The 27680-nt window shown below is 45.3% G+C and overlaps 1 protein-coding gene across 2 annotated transcripts; it reads right to left on the bottom strand.

The window, feature by feature from the left end:
• Window positions 1-164: 164 nt before the first annotated feature.
• TRAF3IP2 (TRAF3 interacting protein 2) lies at window positions 165-26750 on the bottom strand. 2 transcript variants are annotated; one of them, XM_036381311.2, is made up of 10 exons: window positions 26421-26750; window positions 19033-19117; window positions 18041-18790; window positions 14795-14984; window positions 12372-12547; window positions 10785-10873; window positions 9012-9080; window positions 6612-6728; window positions 5426-5500; window positions 165-770 (listed from the first exon to the last, which is right to left on the bottom strand). In XM_036381311.2, the coding sequence occupies exons 2-10, from the start codon at window positions 19046-19048 to the stop codon at window positions 624-626; spliced, it is 1629 nt and encodes a 542-aa protein (XP_036237204.1). In that variant the 5' UTR covers window positions 19049-19117; window positions 26421-26750; the 3' UTR covers window positions 165-623. The 2 variants fall into 2 exon arrangements, with proteins under 2 accessions (XP_036237204.1, XP_036237206.1); XM_036381313.2 differs by lacking the exons at window positions 10785-10873; window positions 12372-12547; window positions 14795-14984; ... (1 more) ...; window positions 19033-19117; window positions 26421-26750 and having other exon boundaries at window positions 9017-9056.
• Between the last annotated feature and the right edge of the window lie 930 nt (window positions 26751-27680).

Raw genomic sequence — 27680 nt, 5'->3', positions numbered from 1 at the left:
AGGTGTGAGGGACCAAGCTGTAAGGAAAGGGAACTCTAGAGATTCCAGATCTCAAAGGCCTCTAATTGAAGATGAGTCTCTTTATGCAAGACAGGCTAAGGAATATCTGCCTTACCCAACCCACTTCTCCATTGTACCCAGCAATAATAGAAGTGGACATGGTATGTAAGATTGCCTTACAAAAGGCAAATATATTTAATAGTGTATATACAAATTGATGGTTCAATAATGCTATACAAAGCAGGAATATCTTTAAAGAAACCTGAGCAAAAAGGAGGATGTAATTTTTATTTTACACTTATTGCAACATTATTTCTGGTATTTGTTTGCTTTAATGAATAATAAAAGGAATATGTTAAAACCAGATGTTAAAATAAAAGTGGGCATTCTTTCCATTTGTAGCTTATTAAAAAATCTAGAGAAGAGAGTTCTGCCCCATCAGCTTCGGAAATAGATGTTTAACATGGTAGAGAACAAGCTGAGCCTGAGTAACCCAAGACAACCAACTCCTTTAGCAGAAAGAGTGTCTTCTGTCATCAAAAAGAGCCATCTGGAAGAGAGCTGGCTCCCTGCCAGGAACAACCCTTTAACAACCACTCCTCATGTGCTTGAAGTTATAATGTTCATAGCGGCACAACCTGGAGTGTTGGTAAAGGTCCTATTGGAGGAGCAACGTATTCCTCCTCCCGCAGCAGCCGCAACAGGATGTTCTTCTTATTCTTTGGCCAGCTATAAATGTGAGTGTTCTGCAGCCAGGTAGGCACGTGTTCCTGAAAAAAAACACAAGGAAAATAAAAGCTAAATCCCATAAATCCTTCTGAATCTCTAGCAGAATCTTTCAGATTCCGTCACACCCTGCCAGGGAAGATTTAATTCTGTCTGTTCTAGGCACTTCCTGTAACAACAAGAAATGTTAATTTGGCTTCAGAATTGTATTTGGGTTCTTAAATAAATGAACTTTGTGTGATCCCACAGCTTGCCTGTCTCTCTTCTGCCATCACGTTGGCTAATTTCATCATGTTTCAAAGGAAGTCTGATGTCAATGACAGGCATCGAATAGCTTGTGAAAATAAAGAGGAGAGGAGAGGGAGAGGAGAGGGAGAGGGAGAGGAGGAGATTTCAGTGCTCCTAGCAAGGAAAGGCTGCCACCTTAGTAGCTGCTTAAGAATCCATACAGCATGTTCAACACTGGGATGAGGACCAGTAGGAAAGCCTGGGACCCCACAGGAACATTTCACATGCTGGTAGCCCTCTCCCCCTCCCTTTGCACCTTTCTTCACCAAGCATGGTGTGCTCTGACCAACTGAGCAGAAGGCTGAGGCTGATACTGAGCTTGAGGAGAGACTAATGCATCTCCAGATTAGCAGGACCAAACTTCCACCAATCCTGGAAAAGGTGCAGTTCTTCACAGGGGTTGGCTAATGTCCATTAACATAATGAAGCTGGGACCAGCATGGCATTGGAGAGTGACAGCCGGCTAATGGAGATGAGCCTGCTCAGACCTCATGTTCCCATGTTCCCACAGCCTTGGGAAGATTTCATATGGACAGTCTGGATGTTAGGGATGAAGGGCTATTATAATACCACTAATTAACAGAGGGACAGATCCTTGACCAAAACCAGTTCATGGTCACCATGAGACAGAGATTTATTTTGGAATTGGAGACACCAGAACCTAGCCAAAATGAGACAGCAGATAAGCAACATGAGGAGCCAGGACATCCAGCACTTGGTCCCTGGACCTCTTATTTAGCAGTGTTTTCCCAAGATAGCCCCTGTTAGGAGCAGCACAGTTCCTGTCAAGCTAGTGGAGCTAGCTCCAAGAGGACAGAGCAAAAAAGCTGCTGGCATGCACATCTCTGGCACCTTCTCAGGGGATGCCCTGGCATGGGCTGCACATGTCCTGCTGCCAGCACACAGCCTAACTGCAGTCCAAACCTTTCATTCCCATGACCATGCTTCTCAAATTGGCTGTCTTTGACTTGGCCTGTACAGCTGTAGGAACAAGGCTGCATCGCTTTCCCTGCTCAGGGAGCAGTTTGTGGTAATTGATGCAACCATTCTGTTAGAGCTACAGGATTTATGTATAGGAAGAAGGAGGTGAGTCACACAGGCACCTACAGACCCATTAGTGTGAACTCACTTAGGCTTCTGAACAAGCAGCTTTGTGACTGGCAGAGGTATCTATCAAACCTGACCTTCCTCTTTCTCCAGTGTCTGAGAAAGGATAGGCTTTGGTCAGTGGTCTCCTAAAGCAGAGGCTGTTCTTCCAGATGGACATCTCACTGCACAGGGGTAAGATCCCACAGCACTCCCTTTGGTAGGAGCAAAAATAAGGCTTCTTGCCTCCATCTGCTAGTCTTTTTATTTTGGCATTGGAAGGTATTTTTAATCTTTGTGAATTTTACTCCTTTGACAAAGGTCTTTGGAATTGGCCAAGAGACAAATGTGACTGGGAGAAAGAAAGATAACTATGTTTGCATGCACATACATACCCTTGTTACATGGAATTTGTTTCTTTACTAAATCTTGTTAAGAGCTATAGAAGGAAATGCAATTAAATATGGCAGGGGTTTTACCAAATGAGCCCTTTCTCTACCTTTGATAAGAAACTACATTTTTTTTGACAAAGGAAATACAGGAGATATAGTCAGTCTAGACTGCAGAAATGCATTTGATAGATGTCCACGTGGGTAACTCAGTTAAGATGGAAATTAGTGTGAGAAATGTGTAGTGGGTAAGAAATCAGCAAGTGGGGATATAATGAGGGAGGCACTATACATCCAGAGACAAGCTCTGTGCCTTGCTTCCAAAACTGATTGTGCAGTTTTGTTTAATACCCTCCATAATGAAGCCAGTGCAAAAAGCACCAGGACATGAATCAGCTCTGGCAATAGTTTTAATTTGAGGGAGGTGTGTAGGGGTAAAGGGTAGCCATAGCTGCTGTTTTTATCCAGAGTGAGAAAGGGGCTTTTCCTTGCCACACAACAGCATCTGTCACTGCAGGTGGGAGTAATGGGAAAATTGTTACTGTCCTTTACATTTTTAAAATTTGGCTGTGTATCTGTGAGCTGAGAGGACATTCTCTCTATACCACAGGGAGAGTATTTGATAACTCCACAGTTCAAACTGGTAGGAAGAGGGCAGAGTGCATTGGTGCAGAGGACAGGACTGTTCAGGGCTGTGACAGCAGAGCATGGTTTGATATCTCCTGCCTTCCCTGGCACCAGCCCTGTTCATCTTACCCCTTGGTTGTTTCCAGAGGAAGCCTCTAGCATGGGGCAATCTTGGCTTATTGCTTTGGTCATCAGGTGGCCAGATGAGGAGGACACATTTCTGTGGATTGTTGTGATGCAAACCTTGAACCAGCAAAACCCATTTTTCCTTTCACAGTGTAGCTGGAAATGCCAGTTCCACCTTAACTGTGTGTTCTGCATTCCTCGCCTCATTATTCAGCTTCCTAATGAACGCTCCTTGGATCACACAGATCTCTTCCTGCTGGAGGTCGACTAATTTTCACATACCAGCAGTGCTTTATGATGTGCTGTGTATGAGATTAACTCATCTAATAGCCCCATCCCCAGATGAAACCTCCAAATCTTCATTTTCTGCTTTTTTCCACTGCCAGCTATGCTAGCACTTGAACATATAAAGGACAGTACAAAAAAGACAAAATTTGAAGTAATTTGCCCGCCAACATCATCCAATTGTCCATATACTTGGCAGCTTTTCAGGTACCTCACTTCCTCTGACTGCCTCCAGACTTCATTACTGCAACTTGTTCAGGCTCTGATGCTCTCCTTCCACCCATGATGTCCTCAGTTACATTATCATTAAGGAGCTAGATGAACGTAGGTGATGTACCAAAGGATTATACTGAGAAAGAGACTAAAGCTTAACAGCAGTAGAAAATGCTGATCTGCAAATTTAATGAGAAAGGCACCTCTCGAAAAACTGAAGGGTTATGTGAACTACAGAGGGTGGACAGGAAGGATTCCTGGAGCCTGATGCCTTTATAGAGGCAGCTGGATAAACCAACCCTGGAAATTCCTTATAGACCACTGTCTGAGAGAACTGCTGCTGTACACTAAATAGTCTTCTGATAAAGTTGAGCCCAAATTAACATAACTTACTGTTCTGTCTCAGAGCCCCAAGACGGCTAGAGTGTCTCCTGGAACACTTCTCTCTGCTACCCTTAAGTTGCCAAGTGGCTCTAGACTGTGTGGTCTGCTCACATGGTGGGCACTCAAGTAGTCCCAAGGTCAGGAGCCCTTTTCCCCCACCAAAGACTGACTGAAAAAATGCTGGGTGCTTCTCTGCCTTTGGCCTGCCCAATTCCCACCACTGCTGTCTTCCAGGTACTTACTTAAGGTAAGTAGCAGACTGAGATCCTTCAGGAAGGGATCTGAATGACATGAAATACCAAGGGTATTGTTCAACCCACAGGACCTCAAATATTTTACAAACCCAGGGACATAGTTTCAAATTTCTGATCTTAAATCGCTGCTTAAATAAGGAACTTCATTACAGTAAAATCCACAAGTGCGGTGGGACTGCACAGCCTTGTAACCATTGATAACATTGTTTAAATTTTGACTCATGTTCCAAAATTTGGGCACCCAAAAAAATATAGAGATTCTTTCCATACTTTTCTAAAATGCAGCTGTACCTAAGGGCAACATGATGGCTACCCAACAGTGCACAAAGCATTTCGTTATGCAAAGTAAACATGAATACAATGCAGGAGATTGAGAAAGCTATAACTGAAGTCTTTTAATAATTTTGTCTTTGTAAAAATCCAAGAAATTTTCTGAGTGAGGTAGAAGAGATGGGAATCTGTTGCATTACTTATTTCTTATTCTCAAATGAATCTTCAAAACAAGCAAGGAGGGCAGATGAAATTGCAAGTCCTAAAAAATCTTAGTTTGCCTTTGATGGGCCCATCACAGTTCAAGAAACAGCCTAGTACTTTAGTATTTATTATACTATTTATTTTATATTCTCAACACACCCTCTTCCAGACCCTCTCTTCACATCAGTCATAAATCCTGCCCATCTCACTCATCAGCATTGCATTTGGACAAATTATAAAAGGGTTAATATAAAAAGCATGCTTCCTGGATAGATTGCCCCTCTCCATTTAAATTCTTTCAGTGCACAAGGCAATTGGAGTTTTAGTTGTACATTCATCATCAGAAATACATTTATACACTGATTTATGTTGTGGATGAAATGTTTTTTATTTGCATGTACACAAACCTATGAACTTTGGAATACATAAACCTATAAGCTCTGAATATTACTTGTAGGCTTTTAAGAACCAAGAAATTGAGTGTTTGGGTTTTAAGATTCCATCTGCTGCACTGTGATCAAAATAATATGCACTTAATCATGTGGAAAGTATATAAGCATGCACGTGTGTTACCTTTTTGGCATTTGGGAAAAGCACAGGGATGAATCTGAAGTTCATACTTCCTTGCTGTATAAACTCAATCTGCATCTAGAATAGAAAAAAAGCCAGTTTTATTGTAATAACATGACAGTTTTTCTCTGCATGCATCTGAACCCTATGTATAAAAACATTCCTTGCTTACTTAAACTGCTCTTCTGTTAAATGAGTTGATGTATTGCTGGTGGACTCGGTGTTGTTTGGTTTGGACACTTAATCTAATTCTTCATTGCTACAGAAAGGATACAGGAAAGATCTGTCAATGTTTCTTGAACATTCAGTTTCATGGTGTGAAATAATTGTGGATTTAGCTGCAGGTGCAATCCCGTGAAATCCATCTCGAACTGGTGCAGCCTGACTTGACTAACACCCTGTTTGGCCTACAGATGGGTGAAAGATTTCAGCCAGAGGCCAGGTCTGTGTCTGAGCCAGGGCCCAGCCTGTTCCCCATGGCCCTGGACACAGGCATCCCACGGCTGGTATGGACAGCAAGGTGCTGCTGAGAGCTCAGCTGCTGGTGACAGCTTCTGAGAAACCTGACCGCAGATTCCAGCTGGGGGATCAGATGGGTTCCAGGCTGAGAGAGGCAGCTAACTGCAAACCAAGGGAGAAAGGATCAGCTTCATGGCTCTATGGGCTCTTCTGGGCTGAATGTGCATCCTGTGAGAGGCTGTGGAGATGGGTGTCTGGTCTTCTGGCACCTCTCTGCACTCCCCAGGAGCCCCACATTGCATCTCTGGCCTTGGCTTTGCAATTCCATCCTTCAGTCAGCTCTACTGCTGCCTAAGAAAAGACCTCAGCTCCAGGATGGCTGAAGCAACGGGCTGGTTTAGAGGAGGAAGGTCAGGCACTGTTAGATAAGATTGTGCTCAGGGCTGTACAAGGGCTCAAGAAGGTGAAGGAGGGGAAAAACACCGAACAATAAAGAATATGAAGAAATAAGATGAGCATGTTTAATAGGATTTTTCTTCCTTGAACCTCTTAGCAGATGTTAATGAGCATACTGAGCTGATGAGAGGAAGGATTAATGAATTCCAAAGAGGGGTGTTTAACTATGGGGATTAGGGAAAACAAAGCAAAGAACCTGCCATTTGCAGACAGATTTGTCTTTTGAGAAGAAGAGACAGTCTTTGTAAAACAGCAAATGCATGTCCTTGCTTACCATCCTGTGGATGTATTTAGTATGTAAGCCGTGTTCATCTCTGTCCAGCTGGGATTCAGCCCCTTCCACATCCTGTTTGTATTTTGGACTGATTGCTATGATTATCATCACCGTCTTCTGTTAGGGAGAAAAGCACTTTCATGAAATTGAGAAACGCAGCGTGTTTGGTAGAGGCAGATCGGAAATCTGCCAGTTTGTGTTTTAAGTGATCTTTGTGTTCCTGGCAAACACAAGAGGATCTCATTCATTCTGGCAGGAAATACAGGAGAACTCACACACTCGTTCTCCTCATTATTTCTCAACATCTCAATATAGAAAATCTAAATGTCAAGAGATGTATTAGCAGCTACCAGTTGACACTTGGAATCCCTGTCATAAAAAGCCACTTTTTATCAGTGTAGAGTGTCTATGTGCATACACAGAAAACTTTTGTCTTTAAATTCAGACCCAAATGTTTTCCAACATCTTATGTAGAAGTGCATCTCTTTAGTCATCTACGGCTTTTTATACAAAAAGCTACTAAAGACAGCGGTCTGTGGAAGCTACTTCTAGGGCTCTCAGTGGCAGAAATTATGTCTTTTCTCGCTGATCTTAGTGGCAAAGTGTGCAGAGAGGTGGCTGTGCAGAGAGGGGGGCTGTTGTGGATGGGCAGGTTTAGGGGTACCTGACAGCTCTGTCATGATGGGCTGAAGGCAATGCTCCTCCACCTTACTAGGACAGCCCAGATCCTGCCTCTGACCTGTTTAATCCCAGCGCCACACTGAACTCAGGTTTCCAGAGAGGGGCCATCCTTTATATCTGGGAAACATCTCTCCTCCTTAATGGCAGGCCAGTTGAAATGCAGCAGATGAAAGCTTCCTGCTTTTGTTTACCTGGGGCCTGCCTTTCATGCCCAGCACATGAAGCCTGTGTAAGGCTTCCAAATCTTACAGTCTGCCAGGCATGTAATTAACTCTTTCCTTCTGTGCTGTATCAAGAGAATCTGCCCCAGCATAGGGTCAAATATGGTAAGGAGCCATTATCCCTTTCACTGACTCAACATACTCCTGAATTACTTTTGCTTGTGCTTGACATGTGTGTAAGCACTTACAGATGTTGAGGGTTTGCAAGAGACATGCCCAGTTGTACACTTTCCTCTGCTTCTGTCCAAGCAGTCCCTTCCTCCACACACATGTAAGGGTTTTGAAGTTAGAAACTGCCTCTACAGTCAGTGAGGGAAACCAAACTTTTCTGAGGTGGGTAGTCAGAGAAAGATCCTCAGGTGGAGGCAGGAGATTGTTCTCTGCACGTACTGGTTTCTCCTACTGACTGTGCACAAGTCCCAGAGGAGATCTGCCAGCTTGTACTTTAAGTGATAATGATGTTTTTGGCAAAAGCAAAGTCACCCTGTCTTCTGGTTTCATTACCTACATTACACACAGTGAGCCCAAGCCTAATTTGTGCTGATGCAAGCCCCAGTAGGCATGACTGCATTTCCATGGCAGAGGTCCCAGGCTGGCTCTGCATGCAGTTGTATCCTGCCTGCATGGACACCTGCAGGAAACCTGTGTAGGGCTGCCTCAGATGGCTGAGTTTCCTTGCTCAGGTGGAGGAGAGTCCAGCACTTCTGTCATCCTGTTCCTGAACCATGGAGATCTGGCCAGAGTGAGTCAGAGACCCAGTGGACACTCAGCAAGGCAAGAATCCAAGGAAGGCAGCCCATGATGGCTCCTGTCCAGTGACAGAATTGCCAGTTTGCACCCAGCTGTGCTGGTATAGTCCAACCACTTGGCTTGATCCTAAAGAACATGTGCACTCACTGCTCAGGGGAACTTCAGAGGAAGTTGCTGCTGCAGGGAACAGCACTGGCAGTGAGATAAATCTCTGTTTTACTGCTTAGATAGATACAAAGTGATGAGAGCAAATCTGTGTATCAACCAAGAAAATACCAATTTCCAGTTTAAATGTAGGATGGTTTATCCAGACGAAGCCTTCAGTGTTTTAGATATCAGTGTAAAAGCTACAGGCGAGAAAGATGAACATTAGCCATGACTATTCAGCCTGGGATGAAATACAGGTATCATTGTAACCAAGCACAGCTAAACCCCACTATTTAAAAAGGGCATGGAGGAATAACTTTTCCAATGGCAGCTTCAGGCTGGATGTAACAGGCAGCATTGGAATTTTGCAAGAATGCCGGAATTAGCCCGTCATGTCTCAAAGAAAGAGCTCTGGGACCATCAGATACAGATGTGAGAGACATTTGCCTCTCTCTGCAATACCTCTGCCATTTCTACAGGGGCAGGGAAGACAACAGTAGGGTCTTGCATTTTCATTCTGTCCCTGCTGTGTATTACAATAATTCAACCATTTTCCTCAGGTCACCTCTGCTATAAACAAGGTTAAATTGCCCTTACATACATCACCTAGGTAGCGCTCCATCCACTTAATGATGTCAATACCTCGTACCGTGTCCTCAAAGATATCAATCTGAAAGAGAATGAAAGTCTGTAGTGAGCATCCCTTCACCTTTCCTCCCCATTTTAGAGCACTGATAGAGCACCTACTCCTTTTTTTGTTTATGACAAGCATTTCCAATTTCCTTAGGAAAAAAATGTGTACATGCACTTCTCCCCTTTCCATGCAGTCCTGAATCAAGCTGGCCAGGCAGCAGGCAGAGAGGGGCTGCTGCAGGCACATCCTTGGGCTCCACTCAGCTGGCCCTTTGACTGGCTGCCCTGCCAGTCCCCAGCTCCCAGGCATTTTTTACCGGACAGAAAAAGGTGCTGCCCACCTTCTCCATCTGTATAGCTGCAAATGCCTGCTATTTTCTGACTGCAAGGGTCTACTGAGTGGGAAGCTTTAGCTTCATATTGAACTAAATATTCAGGGTGTGTGATGGGAAGTCAGCCAGGTCACTGATAACCGGGTGCAGTTACCCAGACTTCAGTGACAGACTTCACAGGACTGAATATGACCAACACTGCTGGCTTCTCTGCACAGCCAGTAAACCCAGCAACCAGCAATCAGTGACTGTGACCAATGGAGTAATTATTAACTTCTCCAAGTTTTTGAGATAAGAGTCATGATCTGCTCTCATGTCTCGAATCTTTCTTTTTCCCTTTCTGAATGCAGAGAGCCCACTTGTTTTCCTGCTTTGGGGCCATTTTGCTGCATTTATTATTCTGCAACAGGCTCCAAGTGTTGCCTGTCCAGCAAAGGTGCTATTAATGAGCCTTCTACTCTGTAAAGCTATGGTGCCCAGAAGCTTTCTTATGAATTGGTCATAGTAGAGAACTGCTGGAGAGAAGTATAATTGCAGTCTCCGTAAAAAAATCTTTGATTCATGAAAATAAATAAGCATGTGCAAAGCTCCCCACTGAGTCTCATTCAGTTTAATGATAGCCACTTGCTTAAATGCTTTCCTGAATTAGAGCCAAAGAGTGAAGGTTGAGGGGTCAGGTAGCATATGCTCTTGAAATAAGAAAATATGAATCAAGATTTTGATGAACACTGAATCCTAGAGCCTCTGTGGGCCTCTAAGATGAAGCAAACTCATGAGAAATTCAGTAAAAATCAGAATGGCTTATGGGATTAGAGAGTATGACACAGACCTTTTCAGGCCAATGATTTTCAGAATCCCTTTTCAAAGTATAACAAAGCAAAATCACTTTTAAAGGGATAACAAAGCAAATGAAACCATGAGATAGGCTGTTTCATTAAGTTGTATGAATTTGAGAAGCTACTTTTAGTTCTTTTTTAGCAGAAAGTTACTCACATCTGAAGAATTAATGATATAACAGCATTGGAGAAAATAAAAGGTAGGATGGGAAGAACATAAAATTGACCTTTTGTAATCCTGATATTAGAAATCAAATATGAGACAATATTAATGGAATAGCTCACAAAACCTCATATTAATTGCCCATCTGGTGTCACTAAGTGAAATTTTCCAGGATCATTATAAAAGCATATTTCAAAGCACAAAATTCAGTTAAAAGAACAAACAAAGAGGCAGATCATTTAAGTTACAGCTTGCAAAACTGAGGCTAGTTCATCCTATCTGTATCTTCTTTAGCCTACAAAATGTGACGATAACCAGAAAAACATTTAAATGGACAGTGTCTTGCTTCTGCTTTTTTAAAAAAACCTCTTCCCTGGTTGAAAGCCATTTTTTCTGGAAGGAATACTTACAGCAGTTTGAAATCCGTTTACAGACAGGAAGTTCACAAATTTCATAACCTCCACTGCCGTATCCACCGAGTAGGTTATAAAGACCTTGCCTGGGAGAGAGAGTCTGTATGACTACATAACACATTTAAATACACCATTCAGGGGGTGAGACTGTCACAGCCCTCCTTTAAATACACCATACAGAGGCTGAGACTGTCACAGCCCTCCTTTAAATACACCATACAGAGGCTGAGACTGTCACAGCCCTCCTTTAAATACACCATACAGAGGCTGAGACTGTCACAGCCCTCCTTCTCCACCACGCTGCAGGTTTTGCCCACTTAGGTCTCTTTGGATTGTTTACAAAATGGATGTAGGATAGTGCAGTGGCTCAGTGTTGAAACCAACCCCCTGTCACAAGACCTGCTCTAGATTTGAGCTCCTTCTGCCTTACTGGCAGGCTGCAGAGGGTAAATCCCTCTGCTGCTCCCCCTGCCCTGTGGCCAGAGCTGCTTTCTCCCATGCCTGGGCATACCTGAGCCTGGGCTCTCACCCACAGCTGGAGTTACCTGCAGTGGCTGCAACCAGCACAGCTTTCCCCAGACCCACTGATATGACAGAGCTGGAGGGGGACCTTATGCATGTCATACTGCCTCTCCTTGGAGCAGCATTAACACCCTGTGCAGGCTGGATGCATGGCTGGTGACAGCAATGCCCTTGCCCTTGTGGGAGGGGTTTTCATGGCTTTGCATCAGGGTGAAGCAGCTGGCTGATCTAATCCAGCTGTGCATCTACCACAGATGACCCTGTTTTACCCAGTAATTCCTCCATCTAGGACACACTAACTGATAAAGTAGGGTTTATCCAAGAGTGGCATCTGGTATAACTCACTCCCCTGCAGGCCAGAGAGGTGTGACTCTCTGGATTTGAAAGGTGATATGCAGAATGAAGAATAAAGGAAAAATCAAAACCTCAGGAGAGCTGTGGAGGGTTCTTAGTAATGGTACATCTCACGTACTAGTCAGATTGGCATTCAGAAATAAGCTATTTTTCTGAAACCTAACTTTTCCCTAAGAGTTGGAAGATGAATGCATCTGTGATGCTGGTGGCAATAGAAGCGTGTCAGTCAGAGCCTGTGCTGCCCTCAGCATGTCCCAGAGTCCTCTCCAAACTCACCAGTTCAAGGAGAAACTGAGGTCAGGGTTCAACATATTTGTCTGGTTTGGGCAGGCAGAAACACTTTATCCCTCAGGCTTTGTTTGTTTTTAGTCTTTTACTGTAAGCTCCAGCCCCTCCTGCCTCAAAGGGACATCCTGTTTAGCAAGGAGTCATGAAGACAATCTGAACAGTATTTACTTTTTGTGAACAAAATAACAAGCAATTAATGACCATTATGTTTTCAGGATTCAAGGGGGTAATTACATCCCACCAAACACAGACACTCACACCCAAGAGATGTGGTGACACTTGGTATTTTCTTTTATTGTTGTCTTAATGTCATTTCCCCTGCCTTCTCCTCCCCCCCTTCACCACTCTGGAGCTCTCCCACCTAAAGCTGTTGGGCCACGCTGTAAAATCTTGCACAGAACAAATTTGCTAACCACTTACGCAACTCCTCCGGCAGATTGCTGGTTCTCAGAGTTCCCCTGGCTGCAGGGTTACTGAGAGGTCTTGGGACAGCAGCTGGAGATGGGAAATTGTCAGAAGGACAACCACATGCTTCATCTAGGCCACATGCCTTGGGGGGCAGCTGACCATTAGGTAGCTGGTTGTATAGCTGGTTTCTACAAAGAAAAGCAATGGAGGATTTAGAAAATACTTATTTTTAGGCAAAATTAAAAATTTCCTCTCCTGTTAATAACAGAGAACTGTTAATAACTCCTGTTAATAACTAAGAACTTTATCTGCATATTAGCTATGAAAAGTTCTTGCAGAAATGCTTGGCTCAGCACATCTGCTTAGTTATTACAGTGTCTTTGGAACGGATACCTTGGTGACAGGCCACCACAAGAAGCAGTTTATCGGAGAAACATTAATCACAGGAAGTAAGCTGAAAGCTGTTCAGTTTGCAATTAGCAGAAGCAAAGGCTTTTCTGAGTGAGAAATAATGGCATGTCATGGATGTTGTTATGCATGTATGGAAGCAGGGTGGCCCTTGGGTAATGTCTTCCCCTAATCTAAAGAACCCTTCATGGCACCTCAGATGCTCTCATGATGTCCTGTGCAGTGCAGGAGGCTCAGAGAAAGCTGGAAACTGGGAAAATGGGTCAAGGGCACTCCAGCTCCAGCTCCAGCTCTGGAGGCCCTCCAGCCTTGGACAAACCCAATGTTTTGCCAAAGGGAACAAAGTTAATTTCTTGACCAGCAATGGCAGACCCAAGCAAGAGTTTCTCATGTCAGGGACTGGCATTCCAGACCTGCAATAACCTTGCCTAATGTCTTCTCCATTGTAGAAAACAGAGAGAGAGGGAGGTTTTTAGGAAGCTTAGCAGTTCTTGTCCTACACTTTGGCTTCAGATTTTAAGTCAACGGGAAGGTGAATATATAGAGATTTTTACGCGAGGTGTGCTTGCAATCTGCTGGGTTGAATTTGTTGGATGAGTTTTAGGTTTCTCTGAGAGCTTTTCCCCACAGAGCCATGATGCTTAGTCAATCAAGACCACTCTCTTTTTTTCCTTAGCCTTCCTTAAATGAATGATGACAGGCTAGTCGCAGCATGTTTTCTGTTGTCACATTAAGATTTGGTTTATTCATTTCGGTGCAGATGTTTTCTGTTACAAAGTACTCTATAGGCAAATATTACCAGCACATAACTGCTGTTCCTGGAGTCAGCCTGCAAGCAGCAGCCATGCAGCCACAGGACAGACCCTGAGTATTCTGGATCTCTTTTAGCAAAAGAAAGTACTAACAAAAGCAACACATGCCTCATCAATGGCCACAAAAAACACTCCCCGGTGGCTAATTTACAGATCTTCCCAAAACTCCACCTTATTTAACAAGTGTGCCAAAAATCAGGAGTTTGGTTTTAAATTTTACTACTGCAAAGGACACCCACTATCTCCCAATATTTTTACATTTTCATACAAACTCTTCACTGCAATTCTCTCTGCTGCAGGCACTCCCTGATCCTGCTGTCACTTTTCTGTTACAGTCCTTAATTTTTCAAAGGCCAGAGCAGAATGATATTTCAACTGTCTACCCTCATTTGTCCTGCCCATTCTCACAGTTCCCTGCCAAGACCATGTCATGTAAGTGGACATTTTCAAGCACAGATGTCTGCAAGTTTAACACCTCTATAAGTATTGTGACACTTGAATAAAAACAGTCTGATTTCAGATTTTCTCAAAACCTGAAGCTTCAATTTGTTTTTATATAGCTGAGTCTGAAGGAACCCCTGCATGAATAGGATTTCCCATCTGCTAATGAGATACTTATAAGAATAGAAGGCCTGGTAATTAATATCTGAAAATCAGTCAAAAAGCCCTGGATGAAAAATGCCAGACATTTTGCTATGAAAAATCATAGAAAAGGCTGCAAACTGCAGTGCAGAGATATATCAGCAACTGATGGGATTTCCTCCCTTTTTCTCTGCACCACAGAAGATGTAAGAAGGAAGTCACTGGAAGCCAGTGATTGAGCTGTCCCAGGCTGGTACAGTGTAAAGATGGAGACCCAGCAAGCCACCAAACTGACCTTTGCCCATGAGCAGGAGAGCTCTAAGGTTTCAACTGAGATATTTTTCAACCCCTCATCCATTTAACCTTCAAGCATTTATCTTCCTTAAGGCATGCATTTCAGGGTGTGCTCTGACAACCTATCAGGTATCCAGCTTTGAAGTCCTTTAGGAAAGGGTCAGGCCCCCATTGGGTGTAAAACAGCAAATAAAGAAAACAACCCAGCATCTCACGTGTACTCCTGCAGCCTGGGCACGCTCACAGTACAAGGATTCAGAATTACTGGTTGAAAACCCACAAAATCAGATCAGAGGAACTTCCACTTCCCACAACCCCCACCCCCCCAGGCATACTTACAGGAATCGAGGAGGACCAGGGGAGGAGCACGTCCTCTGGGGTGGTCGGTCTCCAGTGCCTTTGGGAGCACGGAGGTTTGAGTAATTGGGGATGACTTGCTGGGCTGGGCGGATAACTCGCATGCAAGGTCCAGGAACAGGAGGAAGTGGTTGCGATGGCTCAGCAAAATGTTGGTAAGGAGCTCTGCCATCTGGGAGGGTGAGAAAATAAAGGCAGCAACTATCATTTCAGCCAACACATTTTTGCCTCAGTTTGTGTTTATTCCTTTCCAGGCATGTCTCAGGAAACTGAGCAGTTTGGAGGCATTTGCAGGTATCTCGCTCTGAAAGGAGCCAGATGAAGGAATGTTTTGGAGTCTGAAGCTTGCTATTTCCCATCCACATACGGCAGGGTTCAGATCCCTGCTCGGGGCTGGGCTGTTGGGACAGCTGACAGTTAAACATTCAGAGCTGCCTTGTCCCTGTTCTTACTGTGCTTCAGTGTTTTTTGGTAGGTTTTGGGTTTTTTTTTTATTTATTTCCTTTTGGCAATGACTTGTGAAAATGAATCATCCCAAAGTTCTCATGAAAGCAGATGCAAAATCCTGGAACAAATCAGTTTGCAACACTAAGGCTAAACAGACTGTGATTATTGTAAATGAAAAGAGGAAAAATAATCGCTTAGTTTGTTACTCCACCCTGTGTGAATTTTCTGTCAAAGTGACATTTTAAGGACTTGCTGCTGCTCCCGTTGCCATCCGAGAGGCTGCAGGGGAAGCCCAAAGTGATAATTTTGCTCAAGTAATTCTGAACACCTTTACTGTTGCTAGCCACACATAATACTGATTAATAACTATTGTACAGTGGAACTGTTGGCATAAACTGAAAGAGAAAGCAATGTAAGCTGTTTGTTTCCCAATTGGGGAAAAGGAATTTTTTTTTCCCCTCTCAGTCTTTCTGCTTGTGGTTTTCATTAGGCAGCAGCTCTGAGCACTTCCAAGCTGCTGTGTGCAGATCAAAGTCCAGCCTGGCAGGGCTTATTAGCACTGCATGATTATGGTGTTATGAGCTGTCTCTAAAAGCTGCAGTACTCAAATGCTCTTTTCCCCCAAAACTGGTTTTTAAAATCCTTTTAGCTATTTTTGGGTCATGCCTCCCTTTCCCTAGCAGCCATGAGGACCATCTATCTTTTTTTTTTTTTTTTTAAGGGGAGGATAAAGAAAGAAAACAAAGCTTTAATGGAATACTCCAATTCCAGGAGCCAGCACTAAAGAAAAAAAAACCCTCCAACCAACCCCATAATTACACGGACTCCTGATGAAATTGTGAGTCAGCAACATTGTATTTTTTGAGATTGTTTCAGGAGATTGTTTCAGGAGATTTTCCCACCCCTCTCTCATCTATTTGACAGGGTGAAAGGGACTGGGAGAACCATACTGCAAGTCAATATGGTTTCCTCCTGGATTCCTCATGATGAACTCTAGGGAAAGTGACAAGGATTTGGGACACTCGGTTTGGTTTGGAGGCTTTAAGGCCAATGTTTCACCAGTTTCCTTTAGATCTGACTGCTGCTACAGCGTATTGGATGCAGCCACAGTTCAAAGCACAGCGCGGCCAGGCGTGTGTGCCCACACACCCCCACATCCCTGAAAGACAAATATCTGAAATTATGGTCCCCGGGCACAAGGCATTGCTGTGAACATTTCTTTGACTTCAGAGGCGGTTTTGTTGTTGTATCTCAAATAGCAGGTGCCCCAGCCTGCTTAGAGCCTCCGGGCACAGTTGCTATTCCCCAGGGGAGGTGCAGAGCTTTGTTGTGGGTTGCCACTGCCCAACAATTATCTGAGACACACGGAGCTGTCAGGAGGTGATTTACGCTGTAGCAGGCATGTGAGAAACAGGAGTACAGTTGCCAGCTTCTTGGTCCTGAGCAAATCTGCTCCAGCCATCTGAGTTTACTTTACTCTTTTTGCCCTCTGGATATGGCTGGAATGGTAGTGATTTTTCTGAAGAAAACCTTTCAGAGTTCCTGCTTTCAAACAAAATGTCCTCGTTCAGTAAATGTCCTACTTCTCACGATGCCTGCTTGTGGAGGAGGTAAACTGAGGTAAATAGTGAGGGGTGTTGTGCAACCAGCTCTTTGTCTGCTTAGAGCTGAACTGAAAGGAGAAGGTAGGAAAGGAAAACCAGAGCACATTTTCCAAATGTTAAGCTGTAGATGTTGTTGAAAGCCCATCTGTAGCCCCTTCCCCTTTACAAAGTTCCAAAATCAGAGCTGGGAATCGAGTTTCTGAAACCCTTCTCTTTCATATACCTAATTACAGCACATAGGTGAAATGACAAAACTCCTTAAACAGATGCAATATAAATGCTGTGGAGTCAAAAAAAAGGTTAAAAACCAAAAAAGGTTTATCAGAACAGGCCTACAGCTTTTTATTACAAAGCCAGCCCAAAACAGGTCAGGGTCTCATGAGCCTAATGTAATATAAATTATATTAAAACAATGATATTGCTGTTGAATGTTCAAAGCTCACTTCATAACAGATAAAAATCTCAGAGACTGAAAAGGAATACTAATTAATAGCAGGCTGTAAACTGCACTGTAGCCTCCCAGAGCCAGAACGCCCATATTGAGGGAGTCACATCAGCGCTCAGCGACACAATCACCAGCAGCTGAGAGGGCTCCATTTTAAGTAATGAGCTTTCATTTCAGCTGACAACAGAAAAAAAATTAGGATGATGGATGTCATGCTCTTTTCACACAGAAATAAAACACATGGGTGAGTCTGGTCATAGTGCTGGGAGATACTATTTATGGAGATCAAGGGTAACCTCCCATCCTGATCCTGGCAGGAAATTCTCAACTTTAGGGATCCAAGGGGGAGCAGGGAAATCTATGAAAACAACAGGAATTGAGTGGGTATAGGAGGCTGCCGAATGACTGATGCAAGGAGGAAGGAAATGACTAGAATATGAAATAACAGCAGGGAGAGGCTGTGCATGCTCAGCGTGACCGACAAAGGCTGGTTTCTAAGCAAAATCATTCGCCTGCACTCGATGAGTAACCACCACCTCTTTAACTTAAGAGGTTCAGAGGTTTTGCAGCAGAGTCCAGCCACATAACCCAAAAATCTGAAATCGTAAAATGGACTGCAATTAGATGTTTAAAGAGCTTAATAATTGCATGCTGTGCTGGAAACACGCCCTTGGTGAACGATGGCTGAGATACAGCCAGAGAAACTCCTGTGGAACGAGAGGTGCTACTCACATGGGCCTGGGAGGGGCTGCTGTGCCGGGCAGCCGTGCCTGAGGCAGCCGTGGGCCTGCGAGGGCGTGTTGGGATGGGGCAAGTGATGGCACATGGGGCACTGCTGATGCTCGGGTCCCAAAAACTCTCTGGAGATCAGTGGTCCTGGGAGGTCCTGGGGGTTGAGCACAGACACCAGCGGTAAGGGGGGCTCCAGATGCCTGATGCCCATGACGTCTTGTGACTGGGAGTTGTAGCCAGTATCTACAGTCCCCAGCTCTGCCAGAAGTCTGTTTCCTGAGGGTTGCTGTGACTGTGAACTCCCTTGGCTGCTCTCCTCCAGTGAGTCCTCAGGAACATCAGACAAGATCTGCTCTGATTTACTGGACTTGTGCCTGGTGTCAGCTGAAAGCTGTGATCTTGGCTGCATGCCTGGCTTGTCTATAGCTATAGAATGTGTCTTTGAGGGAAATACTCCTGATATTGATTCACCAGGGGAACAGGAGTGTCCACCTCCATCAGGATCAGTATATTTTGACCACAAGCTGCTGTCTGGCTCCACGGACAGTGCTGAGTGATGATGTGCGGGTGCTCTGCAAAGGCTAGATGGATCGGCCTGAGGTGTTCGAGCAACACGTGAGCTCTGGGACTCCTCATCCTCCATAGCCTCTCCAGAAGGCTGCAAAGCCTTTTCCAAGACATGCTCAGGTAACTGGGACCATGGCAGGGATTCATCCACTTCGACTGGTATGCTTCGACCCACGAAAGTGCCTGAAAAATTGAGAGAAGTATCACTGGAGAGGGACAGCCACACAGGCAAATGCCTGTCATCCATCATCATTCACTGACTGTGAGCTGGAATACTGAAGAGCAATATGTATTCTTTATAATCTTTAATGCTTTTTAAAAAGGTGGCAGAAAACAGCAAGAAAGGTCTGGCTGACTTTTGGCAAAACAAGAAAGTAGAGGGTTAGCTGGAGTGAAGCTAGTAGAAAGTTATAATTTGGACTAACCTGACACAGAGGCCATTTCCAAAGTTTTTTGTTGAACTGGAAGTGAGTCAGCTGCCTTACTGCAAGGCCAGGATTTTTCAGCAAACTGGAAAACAAGAAAAAGGACTCTTGTGAACACAGTACTGTTTCACATGGGCAATAATCCTAAAATAACTCTATCTCAGATGCTGGAAAAGAAATAGCAGTTAAAGTTTTGGAAACTGTCTTGCGCAAATCAAATGTTTTTTATGGGATTTCTGAAACCTACCGTTCCTGCTGACACTGGATGGGGCAAAAGCAGATGAACTGTCTCTCAGAAGTAATTCTTGTACCTGACAGTAGATCAGACTGCTTAAGTCTGGAGGTTTGGTTTAGGCATAATTCAAGCAACACAACCACTTGCAATTATTTTACTCCTGATCTTCTAACAACAGCTGATGCATCGGATCTAAACTTTATGACACACCTAGCTGAGTAATTTCAACTCGAAATCTTGTTTCCAAGTGCTGCTGCTTAATTTATTGTACCGTTTCTTCCAGTCTACCATCACATGACTCTCATTATTTTGAATTGTTGAAAATTAAAAGATAATTTAGAGAGATTGGTTGTTGGTTGGATTTTTTTCCTCTTTCCTTCAGAACTGACTTGGGCCAAAAACAAAATTATCACTTCCTTTTGGGACTGCTATCCCAGTAAATTTGGTCTGGCCAAGTGACTCCTGATGATGGAGACCTCTGCTTCACCCCAAGTTAGGATGACAGCAGCAGTGATGGGTGAATGCTGGGCAGGAAGTGCAGCCATCTTCATCCTCTTACAGGGTGCAGCTCAGCTTCCTCACAGCAAATTCTCTTTTTTTTACCATGGAGTATAGAAAAACACGCTTGGTGCTCATCATTTCCCCAGCCATTCACCTTATACCAGATTGAGGAAGCTAAAATTCCAAGTAGGAGAGTTATCAGAGGAGAGGGAACTAAGCACTCAAGCAATGGGAATGACAACATTTGGTGAAAGAATCTGGCCTGAAAGCCTGGTAGAGAAAGTCAAAATCACAATGTGTTTGAAGAGATCCAAGGGTTTCTCCCAACTTCAGTCACAATGTTTTGAACAAAAAAAGTCAAATGAACAACAAATTTAAATGATCACTCTATAAAAAAGAGTTGAACCGGATCACAGAGAGGTACCAAGCAGTGTCCCGGCCTTTACCCTGGCTTCCACAGTGATTCTGTAAAAGCAAATGTTGTGCCCCATGTTTACAGGGCAAGGTTGAGGCTTTACATTTTTGCTGATCAGATCAAATGACACGTACTTCCCCTGAAAGTACCTCTGGCACAGAAAATTCTGGGTGTAACATTTGCTGGGAAGTAGGATATAAACTGTGCTTTGCTGCTGGGCTGCAATGTAAACATTCCTCCTCTATGTAACTTAAACCCCATCTGTGCAGAAGATTTGCCATATATTCATACATACCCTATGTTATATTAAGCACATCCACAGGGAGAGTTATCCTGGGATAATTACAGTGGGATAATTACACTGGTAAATTTTCCCATGTAGGCAAGTCCTCAGAGCAGCTATTAGCTGCACCAGCACAGCACACACGCTGCTGCTGCTGCTCTGACAGCTGCAGCCCCTGCACGAGCGAGCTGGGTCTGGTGCCAAACCAGCTCCTGCCATTCCAGCACCCGGGCTGGAAAGGCTGACAGTCAGCTCACCACCATCACGTCTCTCCCTGAGGTTTGCACCCCTTTTCCTCTACACCAGGTCACAAAAATCAGCCAAGCCCACTGAGTCCTGGTTTTCTGACCGGCATAACTGATGTGACAAGAAAGAGAAAACCTCGAGCTCTCAGCACCAGTGTCAGGAACTTGATGCTGTGCAGGGATGGCCAAGTGTCCTTTGCCTGGGACCTTTGGTCGCAGTCAGTTTAAATGATGACTGCCCTGGGGTGGTGACTCACCAGGGCAGCACAGCACAGTCAGATTTACACCAACCAGGCTGTAAAGGGGCTGAGTGGTCCCCTGACAGAGAAGCACCTGTGAAGGAGAGGTGTCAAATGCCCTGCAAAGCATCTGTCTTCTGCTTACCTCAACAGTTTTGTAAACCTGATCCTTGGATCAGCTGGCCTTGAAGTGCCTGCTCAGACATGCTTCAACTTGAGGATATCTCTGTACGTTTGGTTGTAAAGTGAATGACTGCACTCCAGCAGCACAAATCACATTCCAATCTCTTACTTCCCTTCTGAGCATCTCCAGTTAACTGGTTCCTTGTGCAAAATTCACCCTGATGCTCACAAAGCACAACTCAGCTGATCACTGGGGTACAGCTCCACCTCGTAGGCCACATGCATTGTCTGATCATGCCTCTATTCAATATAATCCTTAGCAAACATACAAACTTGACTTTTCAGAAACAAATTTGCAATGCCTCATACACCACAAGATGCTGTTTTGATGGTCTCTGAAGTACCTGGGTGAAAATACTACAAAATACTTTGAATTCGGATCCTCTATATTCAATAGCCTTCAGTTTAGCACCATGCCAAGAAGAACAGATTTCTGTGGAGAAACTGAGATCTCAATCCAGAGATCATTGAAGTAAATGGAAATCTTTCTATTGACTTCTGTACGTTTTGGATTGGGCGTCAGATGAGAATTAAAAGTCACTAAATTCCTTTGGAGGCTACAACCTCCAAAGTTCTTGGTCTTTTTTAAAAAAAAAGAAGCTAAAATTCCTAAATTTAGAAGGAAAGCAAGAAGCTTCTTCTTGGTTCCATTGCTAACATCAGACTATCTATGAAATGAACTGCATGAATCTAATGAAAGGGACAACAGGGGCAAGAAAATTTCAGGTTTGCTTTCTTAAAGTTTGCTATTTAATGTATTTAGTCTGCCTTTTGGAGAAGTGATATTGGGATTCTAATAAACTGTGTCACAAATCATCAACCACCAAACTCTTCAAACGTCTTGCTTCAGAATATTTCAAAAATGTCTTTCCTATTAAACTCTGAATGGATAAACGCCTCTTTATCTCCCAAATCAACTTAATATTTTAAAGGCAGCCTTATTTCCTTCCTGTGTAACATGACCTCAAAAAATTACTCCAAATAGTTGAGTGAAATGATTTGGTCAGACAGAAGACACAACTAATTTGATAGCTTATGTTTTTACCTGCAAAAAATTCTAGGTTTTTTAGATAGGTTTTTGCTTAGACCCCACTGCAGGGTGTAAGCAAAAGCTGAGCTTTGACACCCACGCACAGCCCCTGCTCTCACAGGATCAAGGTAGGAGGCACCAAGGGGATGAGAGCTTTGGCATTAAAAAAGTAGGAAATGTGAGTTCATCCTCCTCCTCCCTCAGTAGCCCTGGCTGCAGAGAAAAGCTGTTACAACAGCAGAGCTCTGTCTGTAGCAATGGCCCCCGGGATAAATTAACCCCAGGATGTGCTGAACATCTTTTAAGCAATGCTAGCAGTGGCATGTGGATGGGAATTCCCAAGAGAAATCCCCACACTGCTGAAAATATAACAGATTATTTAAAAAACATCCTCCTCCAAAAGCAGTACTTCAGGGTGTTGTTTTTGCTCAGCTGAAGATTCTTGGCTTTTGGAAAAAGACCCAAAAGAGCCCATTATCCCTGTATTTTATGTTGCCTTGTGCTGCTGAGTTTCATTTTGCTTCCTTTGACTTTTCTAGTTAGCTTATCCTGCAAATACAGTTAAGCACAGGGCAGAAAAATTACCTGCTTGGTCTCCTGTGTTGAAGAACTAGAGGAAAGGAATGCTTCAGCATACTGAAATACCCTCAGAAACCTGTAGCCTGATCCCTTCTCTGGCACAGAGGCTGCTGCAGAGCAGAGATCGTGCCCAACCTCATTTGGAAAGACACTGCAACTTCAAGTCAGTTCATGATATTGCCAGAAAACATCAAGAATTTAATATCCCCCCTGCACCTCTGACTATTCAGGAGATTACTGATAAGCAGCTGGAGCCATTGCATATATTTCTGCTTGTAATAAAGTAAGGAGGCCCTTCCTAGAGGGACAGAACCTGGACTGCTCCCAAAAATGTCAAGGGAACTCCTTAAACCACTCTTTTTCCTTCCTCTCCTTATACACCCAGTTCTGCAGTGTGCATTAATTCAGCAAATAACCTTTGTGGGTGAGTGCTCAGTGATTAAAGCTCCTGAGAAGAATCCCCTTCCAGCTTCCTCGTGAGGCTTCCCACACCCAGAGAGCTTCTTCCTCTGCTTCTGCCAGGGAGACAGGGGACCCCACCCACAAATCCTACTTACATCCAGCCACTGCTGGCCATGGCCATTCCTGGAAACCTGCAGGGAGAGCATAAAGGGGAGCAAATTCTTCTGCAGGTCAGTAGAGATGGGCCTGAGCACCCAAGTTTGAAGCAATGGCCAAAGTTCCCTAAAAATCCTCCCACAGAGTCAAGGGGACAAGGGGAAGGGTGTTGGTCTTAGCTCATCTGTGCTGTTTTCTTGCAGCTGATTGCAAAATCCATCAGGTATTTATTTCATCTGTTTTCCAGCAGAAAGACTTGTCAGGATGCGCTGTCCCAAAACACACACACCAACCATCTATCTGCTTTTGATTAGAAACCTTCTGTCATGAAGAAACAGAGGAGAGAGAGACTGCAACATGAGCACAGTTGTGCTCTCTGCTGCTTCTGGAGAGGGGGAGGATATTTTTGCTCTTTTGATCAAAGTTTTATTTGTCTACCTTGTTAAAACAGAAAACATTAGGATGAGAAAGAAACCTCACCTTCCTTGGTGCACAACACACAAGGACAGGGTTTTTTATTTGCCAGTCACGGCATTTATGAAATGGCATGGGTAGAGATTAAGGCAAAGCTGAGATCACAGGGGGTGGGGACAGACAGGTATTTCTTGATTTCCAAATAATTCCTGTGTACTTTGGCTGAATCCCTTAAGCTCCCTGGTGCTGCTGATATCCATCTGCAGGATGGGAGTAAGTGGATGCAGAATCTGCAAGCTGCTGTGAGGATGCACATGCTGAGATCCCAAGGAATGCTGTTGCCATGGGGTGAGATGAATGTAAGTGTGCAAGAGCACTTGCTCTAAGTGCTGCTTTCTCTACAGAAACACGAGACACAACTTTCCTCAGAAAATCCCAGAGGAAAATCCTTACAGGAGGAGCAAGTGCAAATGCGGGAACTGGTTTCGGTCTACAACTTAAATAAGCACTGCCAAGGAAATCCAAGCTTCAGAGTTTCGCACTTCACCGTGAGAAATTTCAGCTGCTGTCCTCATGGATGCTGACCCTCTCCCTTGGGTACCCTCCACAGCAAAGGCCAAGGCAACATGTCACATTCCTAGCCCAGACTTTTAGCTCTCTAGGGCAGGTAATGCTTATTTTTATGACTTCTGAAAAAATTAGAAAAAGAATAAGGAAACAATGTTCCTCTGGCTATATGGTTGCTCTCACGTATTTTCTGAAGCCATGGCAGGAAAATCTACATGTGCCAGGAGAACATACTTCAAATCCTGTCTGCATGGCAAACTTCACATTCTCTTTTGCAGCACTAATGCTGCTTCACTGGACAATCCATGGTGCAAAGGCTAGAGCAGACCTGATATTTTTTGCCTTTTTAGTGTAGACACCAATATACATGTTGAAGGAATGCTGGACAGTAAGTAGTAAGAAACTAGAAGGGTGACACCCTCTAGCAGGATCCAAACAGGCATCTCAGATATAGGCAGTTTTCCAAACTTTGTGAAATATGAAAACATCTACAATTATCTTCAGTATTCTTAAAAATGTGATTGCTTTCCAGAGGCTACTTCCCACCCATTTCTGGTGCTGATAAAACTCTCACAGGCATTTAAGACCCCCCAGTCTGGGTTGTTCCATAGCCCTGGGACATCCAAAACTCCTGTCACAAAACTGGGGCAGACTCAGTGGGGTGGGATGGGGGGATTACTCTGAGAAGCATCAATTTCCTCCGCCTGCTTTCCTACAGCTTCACGCCTTACACTGAAGACTCTGGCTCCTGAAGAGTCCCAGGTATTTCACAGGGCTGATGTCTCTCCCATCCCCAGCCTGCTCTGCAGCGCGAGGGCTGCGCGCTGCGTGGGCGGCGGGAGGCTGAGGGAAGCCTGCGGGACCTGACGTGTCTCCCTCAGCTGGCGTGAGAACAGCCTTGCTCGCTTGCAGTCATGAAACGTGCAGAAATGTGTGTATCCTTCAGACATGTACCCTCTGCCAAACTTCAAAAGCCACTGCTGGGGGTGGGGGGCACTGATAGACACGAACACCATAAGTGCAAATGCCTTGCTTCCTGCCTTAAGGAAAACAGAAAGAAAACTCATCTCCATTGGAAAATAAAAAAATGAAAAATACAGCGTGCTTCCAGACACTGCCAGCACTCTGCATGGGCAAGGCCAGCTTCAGAGGCTGATGGCACTGCAGGCAGCAGCACCACTGGCAGCCACCTGCCCAGCCTGGCCCAGCTGCCTGTGCCCCTCATGTCCCTGTCTCTGGAATCACCCACCATGGGTGTCACAGCAACATCTGGTCATGGTGGGGCACTGGTGTGGCCAGTCAGGCCTTGAGCCACCCAGGGCTTGCAGGAAATGGGAATTTCTGGTCTCAGCGTTGCTGGTGGTGATTGAGGACCAGTAAGCCCAGATGTGCCAATCTTGGCACCCAGCCAGTGCTAACCCTACAAAACCTGTAGGGTACAAAACCTGTATCCTGAAACTGGGCGAAATAGAAGCAGGTATTATGTGGGAGCAGGGTTTTATATGGCTGATTTTAATCCTAATCAAAAAGAAAGACTATCACCTTGCTCCCACTTGTTTCCGTGCCGAGGCTATAGAGGACGAGGCAAAACCGATGTGTGATCCTGTTTCCTTCACACCTTGCAGCCATCTCTCCCTCACCAGGTCTGTGGACCTGTCCCATGCAGTCCCAGGTCAGACGGGGAAGGGAAGGGGAGGGAAAGGAAAAGGGAGAGAGAAAGGGAGAGGGAAAGGGCCATCGGCCAACACACCACCTTGAGCCGGCAGAGACGGGCAGGGCGGGATCGGGATCAGGCCTGGCCGCCAGTCATTGCCAGGCAACTACGTAAATAGGCAGGACAACATTTCGACACCAGGCGTGTCCGTCCCCAGCGTTTACCCCAAACCCCTCCTGATTAAAAAAAAAAAAAAAAAAAAAAAAAAGAACAAGAACCAGCAAACAAAACAAACTGCAGGGAAATGGCTGAAACATGTTGCAACCATCTGTGAGAGTCGGGCTCTCATGACCCGAGAGAAGGGGGAGAAAGCAAGCGAGACAGCGATTTGAGGGGGGGGAAGAAGCCCCAGCGAGAGCCCGGCGCGGGTCAGCAGCTGAGGGCAGACAGGGGCCGAGAGAGGCGGCACCTCCGGCACTTCTTACCTTGCGGGCGAGGGAGCTTCGCGCTGGGCTGCCCCGGGAGAGCGAGGGCTGCGCGCCTCCCGCGCTCCCCGCCGCGCCCGGGACTCCTTCCTCAGCCGGCCGGGCGGCTTTCCCTCCTTTTACGACACCCTCCCTCCCTGCCTCTCCCAGGTGAGCGGCAGAACAGGCTCTGTAGCAGGAAGTGGAAGAGCACGCAGGGCTCGGCGCGGCGGCCGGCGGGAGAGCCTCTGTGGGGGAGTGACACTTGGAGGGAAGCTCACGGCTCCACGGCCATGCCTGCGTGCGGCTCGCCGCCTCTCCCTGGGAAGCCGGGCGGCCTCTGCCTGAGCGCCGCGGAGAAATAACTCAGGGGGAACGCCGGTGTGGTTCCTAAACGGTGTGCCTCGTCGGGAAAGTCATCCCGTGCTTTCAGCCCTCGGCCGCTTACTGTCGGTGCCAAATGTTAAATCAGCTGTGATTCAGACTACTGAAGACAATCACATGATGCGTGTAAGAACTATATAAAGAACAACAAGAAAAAGATTTCTCGACTGGTTCTTTCTTTTAGGTTAGATTTCTAGACACTTCCAAGTTTCTACACTCTCAAGGAGCAGAAACTCGCTTTTCCTACCAGCTGAAACTTCCGCATTCTCACAGCTCCCGAGAGCCGAGCAGCTCCGGAGATGCCCGGAGAGCTGCCCCAGGAGAGCCGCTCCGGCCGCTTTATCCCAGCCCTCAGCACTGTCCTGACCCTCCTCTCAGCGCATCTCCCTGCCGAGAAGCTCTTCCTCATCTCCAGCCGCATTTTCTCAGTTTAACCCTAGAAGGAGGTTCACTTAGCTAGCTGCAGCCTGGGCGCGGCTCCTCATCCTCCAGGTGACCGTAGGCGGGCACCACTCGCTGCCTCAATGCCTGGCAGCTCTGCCTGGGCACACCGGGACATCTAAACCATCCCCAAGCTCCTCGCTCTGCCAGTGCCACCGCTGCTCCTTCCTGTGCCCTCCCTGTGACACTGGCGGTGGAGGAAGGAGCCACATGTGCAGCATTCCTGTCCCTGGGAAGGGCTCTCTCTGCATGCCCACCACTCTGCCAGCCCCTCTTTCTGGTCCAAAGGCAAAGCTGTGACCCAGGCAATTATCTCCTCTCATTAGGGAATGACTGGCCACATTTTTGGAGGGAAACCTCAAGCAGCTGGGAGCAGCATGTGCCCCCAGCTGAGCACCAAGTGTGATTGTATTGACAGTGCAGTGATGCCCTGCAGCCTGGGCTTACCTTCCCCCT

This window comes from Molothrus ater, chromosome 3 (assembly GCF_012460135.2).
Source record: "Molothrus ater isolate BHLD 08-10-18 breed brown headed cowbird chromosome 3, BPBGC_Mater_1.1, whole genome shotgun sequence".
In the NCBI taxonomy this organism is placed as follows: Eukaryota; Metazoa; Chordata; class Aves; order Passeriformes; family Icteridae; genus Molothrus; species Molothrus ater.
This window is presented reverse-complemented; position numbering and strand designations above follow the sequence as displayed.

Coding starts and splice junctions, on each gene's coding strand:
- TRAF3IP2 (XM_036381311.2), bottom strand. Junction 10,874..12,371: donor CAATCTGCCGGAGGAGTTGC/GTAAGTGGTTAG, acceptor TCTCTCTCCCAG/GCAAGGTCTTTATAACCTAC. Junction 771..5,425: donor TTTTCCCAAATGCCAAAAAG/GTAACACACGTG, acceptor GTTTTTTTTCAG/GAACACGTGCCTACCTGGCT.